Source organism: Elephantulus edwardii, unplaced genomic scaffold (genome assembly GCF_000299155.1).
Source record: "Elephantulus edwardii isolate Elephantulus edwardi_28Jun2011 unplaced genomic scaffold, EleEdw1.0 scaffold00021, whole genome shotgun sequence".
NCBI lineage: Eukaryota > Metazoa > Chordata > Mammalia > Macroscelidea > Macroscelididae > Elephantulus > Elephantulus edwardii.
Window position 1 is genome coordinate 15,452,392 of NW_006399771.1, and position 9,958 is coordinate 15,462,349.

The 9,958-nt window shown below is 36.7% G+C and overlaps 1 protein-coding gene across 2 annotated transcripts in view; it reads right to left on the minus strand.

Moving 5' to 3' along the window:
- SYT1 (synaptotagmin I) overlaps positions 1–9,958 on the minus strand; it is a 601,892-nt gene that overhangs the window by 358,006 nt on the left and 233,928 nt on the right. Inside the window, exon 2 of one of the 2 annotated variants that reach the window (XM_006882549.1) lies at positions 3,678–3,860. In XM_006882549.1, the coding sequence (XP_006882611.1) occupies positions 3,678–3,843 (166 nt within the window). In that variant the 5' untranslated portion in view covers positions 3,844–3,860. Of the gene's footprint in view, positions 1–3,677; positions 3,861–9,958 lie in introns of those variants that run through there. The other variant, XM_006882550.1, reaches the window with a different exon arrangement.

Here is a 9,958-nt window from a genome sequence, read left to right on the forward strand (position 1 = left end):
TGGTGTTTAATATAATGGAGAAAGTGTAGCCAAGTGCTTTTTGGAGACAAAGATGATAAAGCTTGACCTCACATACTTTGGATATGTTGCTAGGAGGAGTTATTCTTTGGAGAGGGACATGATGCTTGGAAAGGCAGAGGGTCAGAGCATGAGAGGAAGGAATGAGCTGGCATGAAATGACACCAGCAAGGAAAAGAAAAGAGATTTTCACTGATATTTTCCAAGTTAATTTTTTTCCTGTTGATGAACAGGAAAGAGTAAATCAGGTAAGAGCTGGCTCTATGTTTGAAAAAGGTTAGAAGATAGCGTTGGAATCATAAAGATGGGAATAATTTGCTTTTTAAATATGAAAGACATGGGCAGTGAAATGCTGTTTTCCTTAGTGTTAGAAATTGTAGCTTTTCATGAGTTTTAATTTGACAACAATTTAAAACTTCAATGTGTAGATAGTGGTCTATGATATAAGTTTTGTCAGCATACACTTATGCATTCATGCATTTTTTTCAATTCAGAAAATAGATTACTGAATGCCTCACATATGCTAGGCACTACCTTTAGTAGTGGGGTTATAGCTGTGCATAAAATGTCCTCTTGCTTTCATGACACTTTGTAAGGAAGAAGAAGAACTAAAAAATCAAATCATAGAACACATGGTATCACAGAAAAAGTAAATCAATGTAGATGTGTTCAGTAAGGCTGAGGAGCAGAAATTCTAACACAGGTAGAGAGAGTAGGAAGAGTGGATCACAATATTAAATAACGTGTCTGGGGTAGTTCTAAGAAGGTGAACAAAGACCTGAAGGAGTGAATGTGCAGATACTGGAGGATGAATCTTCAAATAAGATGGAACATTTCAATTCAATAGTTATCAATATTTCCATGTCAGTCATGCTGCTTATGCTTTCAGAAAAGAAGATAGAATTGAATACAAGACAGAAGACAGGTTTGGTTGTTATTGTTTACTGCATTTTCTGCCTTCCTATCGTATATATCTCTGAGAAAAAAAAACCAAACACTTTCTCTATTGAACTATTAAATAAGAAGTTGCTCTTAAAAATTAAATAAATTTGGCTTTTGCATTAGAGTGCAAAAAAGTTACACCCAAAATACATGATTTTGAAAATCATTCTATGAACTAAGAGACACAGCAAGGAAGAGAAGTGAGATTTTGTGATTTCTATCCTAGGCGTTGACCTACTGGGCCATCTTCATCTCCATTTGGTTATGGATCTTCCTGCTGAGAATGCTAATTACCGCCAATTGTGCTAGCAATCTCTCAGACTGAAGTTGTTCATAAATAAACAGAAAAATCCACAAGTTGTCAATTACTCAGGGATAGCACAGTGGATTATTCAATACCGCTTTTGTAGCGATTGGCTTTGACTTTCATAACACAACAGAGTAGGATATACAAATATGAGTGGTTTGTGGTCTACCAAGGCAACTGGTTAGCTTGCTAATAATGTGAATAAGGTAAACAGCAGCTTCTGGGTAAGAATATGCTAATAAGGTGTGTAGTCCACTAATGTGAGGATTGTCTATTGTCACCATCCTTACAAGTTTAAGTTGAGCATGTTCTCAATGCAAACTCATTGATGTCGAGTCAGAACTGACTTACAGCTGACCCTCCATTGGCTTTCTGAGGCTGCAAATCACAAGGGAGAAGACCGCCCATCTTTCTCCTATAAAACCACTGATAGAGTTCAAATGCCATCGAGACATCAGCATTGGGTTAGCAGTGCAATTCCCTGTGGACTATACTAGTGGCAGAAAAAGACACTCTGAATACCTTAAGAAAGAAGTAGTAGAGGAGGCATCATATGCTTTGGACTAGAGATTACTCTCGAGATAGATCAAGACTGAGCCTGAGACACAGCAGCCCAAGCAGTGGCCATGGCCCAACAGCAGAAGTCCAAACAGCAGTGATGGCAGCCCAGATGGCTGGTGGAGTAGGGGGAGGCTAGGCTGGGCCATATAATTGGCAGACGATGAAAAGCTTAGTCATGCTTGCCTGAGCGCAAGGCAAGGTCAAAAGCCAGGAGAGAACTAAGGATCAGAGAGAGGCGTGCTTGCAACCACATTTGAGAAACTGTCCTTAGTATTTCCAATCTGAACAGTAAACTATTATGCCCCTACTGAAAACCATAATAGTATGATCTGTGGACTGTGTGTGGCCATTAAATGAATTATTGCACCTAGAAGTAGAATAGGACTGTGGTGGTCTTCTAATGAGCAAGGAATTACACTGCCAACTCAAAGGCAGGCAGTTCAAATCCACCAGCTACTCCATGGGCAAAAGATTGAAAATCTCCTCTTATATGACTAAAGCCTCTGAAAACCCACTGGAGGGTCAGCCATGAGTAGGTTCTGATGGGATGGCAATGAGAGAGAGAGTATAAAAAAATAAAAGGAGCCCTACTGACTTAATGCCTTAAGCTATAGATAAGTAGTTTGAATCCACTGAGGGCTCCTGGGGAGAAAGATGAGCAATATAAAATATATAAAATATAAATATATACTATAAAGATTTACAGCCTGGGAAACTCCATGGAGGATCGCATGCATAGAGATGGCCTTAACAACAGTAGTAGATTCAGTAGTAGTGTAGTGAGAGCTGTGGGAGGGCTGGGCGGAGCTAGAGTTGGTAGGAGAAGATGCAGGAGCATGAGGACATATCTGACCTCACCATGTACTCATTATTGTACTATTTGTACTGTACACTCAATCAGCTTTCTCCTATTCATATTCTTGATGGGCATTCTTCCCTTTTATTGAGTTAATGGGGATTAGACTCTTCTACCCCCATGCCAGCTGCACTGTTTATACAACTAGGAGGGAATTTGATTTCTTGTATTTTTAATTTCGTTTCCCAGTGTTCTTACAGAATAAGTCTCTTACAAATCTTATACATTTCTTACCTGAATTATTGCAACAAATTGCCAACTGGCCCTTTATTTTCTGCCTTTGCCCATCTAAAATGCGTGTTCATCACAGTAGCAGGAATGATTTTTTAAAACAAACAAATAAAACCTCCCTAAGTCAAACCATTATGTAAGTCTTCTGCTTAGAACACTTCACTAGATTTTTATTTCACTCAAAGTAAAGACCGGTGTCTGAGAACTATTCGTATCCCAGGATCAAGTGCCATTCTCGTCTGCTACACCCACAACAATCTTCTGCCACCCACTCCCTGGTTTGCACCAGTTAGAGTACATGCCACTCACTGCTCCATGCAGATTGGCCTAGGGGGCCTTCAGCAAGATTTGTGCAAATTTACTCTACTTTCTTATCATAATTTTATCAAAGAAATAAGTGCCACTCACACAGAACAAAATAAAACCTCATCAACAGGTCTTTTGTCCTCGATCTTATTTTTATCTCAGTTACTGTCCTTTATGAACATTATTTATGAGCATTAAGGTTCTTGAGAGAAAAAATGAACACTGAAGAATAAAAAATAGGACCTACATTTAACACCAAATGTACTTACATTTCATTAAGTATGCTTAAGAACTTAATACTAAAAAGAATTTTCCTTTTCCAAGATTGTTTAGTTTTATTATTAGAACATTATTTTAAGTGTAAGAAAATAAGTATTAACTATTTTAAGAAGAATGCATTAGTTTATAGCTCAATGATTTGTTTTGACCTTAATAATAATAATATGTAATACTTACATGGAATTTTATGCAACTCATTCATGAACTTCTCCTTCAGCTTAGAGAATGCATCTTCCTTCCCTTCTCCGGGACTGGCTGGCTCTGTGGCATTATGTGCGGGAACAGTGGCAACGGTGGTGACTGGCGGAGCTGCCAGGGCCTCATGATGACTCTCGCTCACCATCTTAGGTCCAGGTGAGGCTGTAAGGGTAGAGAAGCAAAGACAGAACAATTCAAAATGGCTTAATTGATCTCACATCAAAGGTATATGAGAGATGAAAAAGCATCACAGAGTGCACCTGCTCACTGGGTAAATAGTCTATCATTAGCATATTACTTTAAGTTGGTTCATGAAATATTTATGGAACCACAGTGGAGAGCCATCCCTAGAAGGTAAGAGAGACATAGTTACTGCATGCTACTCTCTCTCAACAATGCTATGTAAGCTGACATCTATAATTTATTTATATAGCCAATTATTTACTGTGTAGATTTGACTACTAACAGCATCTTAGCTACATGTGTATAAAACAATTGCTGACAATATACCCACTATGCTTTCTTAAAGGAAAAACAGATAAAATATTCACCTTTGGAATGTTGATAAATAATTCCATATATTGAAAAGTTCTATCTTGTTAGTGGACTTTTAAATTGATATTAAACACTACTATTTAAGCATTTGTATTCTAACATCTTATGGATGCTGTTTAGAAACTGGTGCTTGACTCATTTATTGATAGTAAGTTTTCCTATCACTGTTTTTTATCTTTTTTTGACATTTACCTGAGACAACAGTCTAATCAAGAATTCACTTATCTTACTGGGTGATATTTTTGAAGCCTCTGCTAATGTGACATGATTGAGTCCATATATCAAAGCACAAATGATGTGAATAAACATGACTTATCTGTTTAATTATTTTCATGATTTTATTTCTTTATTGTTTCATGACCTTATTTACTTCATTTTTTTAAATGTCTGCTTACTCTAAAATATTGAAAAGATTAATACTTAAGGTGGTTGTTGTTAACTGCCTTAGGGCTGCCCATGACTCATAGCAACCCTATGAACAACAGATCGACACTTTGCCCTATCCTGAATCCTTCTCATGAGTCCTGATATGCTCAGTCACTGTATCATTCACACTTGTTGAGGGTCTTCATCTCTTACTCTGACCCTACATCTTCCCCAGCATGTTGAGAAAGAAATGGTAGCTTTGAGTTCAGAATACCCCAGTTGTAGCCTTCTTCATATAACCTATAACCTGGAGTTGCTTCTAACCATAATGACCTCATGGAACAAAGTAGAATTTCTGTACAGGATTTCTGATGCATTAAATTTTCATGAAATCAGTCCACCACATCTTTCTCTTCTTGAGGTTCTGGTGGTTTTGAACCCCTCCTGACCTTTTAGTTAGCAATTATGTGCTTTAACACTATGAGAGGGTCATTCCCTTAGCTACCCAAATTAATTTTTATAAGGCATTTAACCTCTTAATCTATCCATCTATGAAGAAATAAAACTTGCCTTATTAGACATTTAATACTAAATGCCAAGCACTCTATAAACGTAGAGAAGGTAATATAAAGAGGTAGAAATGAAGTTATATGCCCGTACCAAAAAATATTCTGCATTTTAGCATTTTTATGGTGTGAGTTAAGATTTCAGACTGTGCTGATGAAAGAACACATATAATATTAGGAAGAAATGGATAAAAGCAAATAGGCCTGACCAGTAAGTTCAAAGTCTTGGTAGAAAAATAGTTATTGTTAGGTACCATTGAGTTGACTATGACTCATAGCAACCCTATGAACAACAGACCTGAATCCTGTTATGTTGGACTTGCAAAGAAATGGAAATGGCCAGCAAACACATAAAGAGTTATTACAGAATCAAAACTTTTCTGATTTAATCATGTATGCTTTTATATCTGAGCAATGCACAATTGAAAGTGTATCAAATGTTTGGGATTATAATTATAAAGAAAATTTCAGAAATTCTCAATATCTTAGCTGGAGATCAAAGTTGAGGCTAATTGTTGAAGTTTGTTGTTATAATTGTTAGGTGCCATTGAGTCAGGTAAGATCCATAGTGACGCTATGAACAATAATCTGAATTCTATCCTATCCTGTGACATCTTCATCATATCTGACATACTTGATTGAATCCATTGCTGCAGTAACTGTGTCAGTCTATCTGACTGATAGTCTTCTTCTCTTTCATCAACATTCTACCTTTCTAAGAATTGTGTCTCTCTTCACGGAATAGCTTCACCTAGCAACATGCCCGAAGTATGTGAGATGAATCTTTGTTATATTTGCCTCCAAGAAGCACTCTGGCTGTATGTTCTCCTGTTCATTCTTTTGGCAGTTCATGGGGTATTCAGTACTCTGCTAACACCACAACTCAACAGCATTAATTCTTCTGTTATCTTTAGTAATTGTTCAACTCTCAGATACATAGCAAGTGATCAGAAAGCCTGTATCCTGAACCAAGTACACTTTAGTCTTCAAACTGAGATCATTGCTCCTCAATAATTTGAAGAGGTCCCTAACTGCACACTCTCAATACAGTATGTCTCCTGATCTTGCTAGTGCCAAGGGTGTTAATTGTAGATTAAATTAAGATGAAATTGTTCACTGTTTTTATCTTTTTCCATATATCATGCTGCTGCCTATTGATCTAGTGATGAGACTTTGCATTTGCTTGATGCTGAGGTGCAATCCATATAGAAGGCTGTAATCTCTGATCATCTGAAGCAAGTGCTTCAAGTCTTCTTCACTTTCAGCAAGGAAGCGTGTGTCATCTGCGTAACATAGCTAATGAATGAGTCTACCTCTGATCCTGCCACATTCTTCCTTACAGAATCCAACTTCTTGAGCAATTTGCTCAGCATAGAGATTGAACAGATATAGAGGGAGGATGCAACAGTGACACAGCTCTCATGGCCTAATGGCAAGAAGCTGTGCTGCATTCCCGAAGGCACACAGTTTGAGGCCACCAGCTGCTCTGCAGGAGAAGGATGGACAATCTTCTCCCATGTAATTAACTACCTTTGACAGCCTAATGGAGAGTCAGCTATGGGTCAGTTTCAAAGTGATGGTTCACAACAGTGTTCCTTTACTCTGTTTGCATGATAATCTCTTGGTTTACGTACAGATACAGATACAATTAAGTGTTCTGGGATTCCCATTCTTCTTGATGTCTGCCATAAATTGCTATGATTCACACGTCAAATGCCACTGCATAGTTAATAAAACCCCAATAGACAATCTTCTGGCATCCTCTGCTTTTAGCCAGATCCATTTGACATCAGAAAGATACCTATGGTGTCACAATCTCTTAAATTCAGCTTGAATTTCTGGCAGTTCTCTGCCAATGTACTACTCTTAGCCATTTTTGGATGATCTTCAGCAATATTTTCCTTGCATGTGATAATAACGATATTGTTCAATACTTTCCACTTCCTGTTGGATGACCTTTCTTGGGAATGGGAACAAACAGATCTCTTCTGCTCAGTTAACCAGGCAACTGTCCTCCAAATTTCCTGGCATAGACTGGTGTCAATTGGTATCTGAATCAATTTCTGGAATCTTATTTCTGCCAATGCCTTCAGTGCAGCTTTAGTTTGTTCCTTCATTGTCAATGGTTCTTGATCACATGATTAGCCAATTCTTGTTAGTACAGTGATTATGTGTATCTCCTCCATCTTCTTTTGCTAATACTTGTAGCATTCAAGATTTTGCCCACATCGTTCTTTGGTATTGCAAGTTGAGGCTTGAATTTATTTTTTCAGTTCTTTCTGTTCAAGAAATGCTGAGCAAGTTCCTCTGTTTTTATTCTCCAATTCCAGTTCTTCGCATATTGTATTATTATACTCTGTCTTCTTAACTACCTATTGAAATCTTCTGTTCAGTTCTTTTATTTAAACATCTCTTCCCTTCGTTTTGGCTTCTTGATGTTATGGTGCAATTTTTAAAATCTTTCTTGATACCCATTTTATCTTTTTCTTTCCCTTCTCTCCTTGTGATGGCCTTTGGTCTCTTCTTGGATGATATTCTTGATGTCATCCCACAGTTCATTTGGTCTTTGATTTTCATTGGTGTTCAATGTGTCAATTGTATTTTTAAGATGATTTTTAGATATAGGTAGAATAGACTGAAGGACATGTACTTGTTCTTGTGGACACGTTTTAATTTTTTTTTTTACCCTCAGTTTGGACTTATACATGAGTAATTGATGGTCTCTTCCACAGTTCACACCTGGCCTGGTTTTGACTGCTGATATTGCACATCTTCAGTGATTTTCTCCACACATATGGTCAATGTGATTCCTATGGAGTCCATCAGGTGAATTCCATGTGTAAAGTAGTTGCCATCTGTGTTTTTTTTAAAAAGGTATTTAAAATGAATAAACCATTGAATGCACAAAATTCAATCATTCAATTCCCAGCCTCATTGCTCTCACAAGTCTGTACTTTCTGACTACCATTCCATCTTCACTGTTTCCAACTTTGCCATTCCAGTCACCAATGATCATTAATGTATTTTGGTGACATGTTTGGTTAATTTAAACTGCAAAGTGTGGTTAAAATAATCAATTTCTTATTTGTTGCTGTTAGGTGCTGTCAAATTGACTACAACTCATAGAAACCCTGTGAACAACAAATCAGAACCCTGATCTGTTCTTTACCACCCTTACCGTCTCTGATATGCTCAAGTGCATTGTGATAGTCACTGTGCCAATCCATTCCATTGAGGACGTTTTTTTTTTCTTTGACCTTCTACTCAGCATAGTGTCCTTTTTAAAAAACTAGCCCCTTCTATCTACGTGCATGACATATATGAGAAATTTCACCATCTTTTTTTTCCATGGTGCACTCTGGTTGAACTGCTTCCAAGATCATTTTCTTTCTTTGGGAAGTCCATGAGATACTTAATATTCTTTTCCAGTACCATAACTCATAGATAGAGATTCCTTTTAGGTTTTCCTTATTCATTCATTATTCAATTTCAAATGCATAGGAAATGACTGAATAAACAATGGTGTGTGTGTGTGTATATACACACACACACACATACAAAGTAATTGTTCTCAGTTCAGAAATTATTTGTAGCTGGTGGGTTTTTGGAGGCTATATAAGAGGAGAGTACATATCTTTCTCCTGTGTAACTGATGGTGGATTCACACTGTTAGAGAAGAATTGCCTTTGGGTTAGGAGCACAACTCCCTACAGACTATGCCACCAGAGCTATGTATACAAATATATGCCCATGCACACATATGTGCATGTATCTATAGATGAGAATTATTTTCCTTGTCTAACAAACATTATTCTACTATTTTTACTGTAAAACGAAAACAAAATATTATCAATAACTTTTCCCATGTGTTACTTAATGATGATAATTTCATTCACATGATGTTAGTTCCACTCATGGCAGCAACTCATAGTGACCCTATGTACTACCAAGGGGAACACTGCATGATTCTGTGCTGTCCTCAAATTGCTGCAGTACTCGAGTCTATGTAGTTATTCCGTCAGTTCATCCATTGAAGATCTTCTTTAGAACTTTAAAAATATTGGGAACTAACTGTCCAACAGAAAGGCTTTTGAAAGTTTGACTTCTCATTTACAGAGCAGATTTAGTTTCTTAGGGCTATTTTTTTTTAAGTTTCTTTAAAATGTTATGCAAATAGTTAAATATGAAACTACATGATTCAGCTAAATATTTGGCAAATATAGAACATAAAATGGTCACTGGTGAAAGTACAATACAATAAAAAAATTCTAAATATCATAGATGCTAAAATTTTCGAGCTATACAATGAGAAAAATCAGGAGTATGTCACCATAACAACCCCCTTCTGTACCTTTATATTTACTATTCCTAGTAGCATTTTAATTATATCTACCTCCAGGTCTGCAAATTGATATAGGTTCTTTGAATATTTTGATATTACACAGTGAGATCATCTACTATAATGCATACAGTGATTTATAGAGAAATCACTATTTCTCTCGTTAAGAATTTTTTGTGAGACCATGAAAAATATAAAAGGAAGAAAGCCAAATAAGTATTGGAAAAATATTATATACACATATATATTCTTGAGGTGTGATACATGCCTTGTCAATGCAGGTAGATTTTCCTACTAACAATTTTATATATATGTAGATATATGTATATGTGTGTGTGTATAATCTCACACGTGCATATTAGTCCCTCTCAACACACGTACATACAAGCACATCTATTTAGGAAACCATGACCTTTTAAAATTGTGATTTAAGT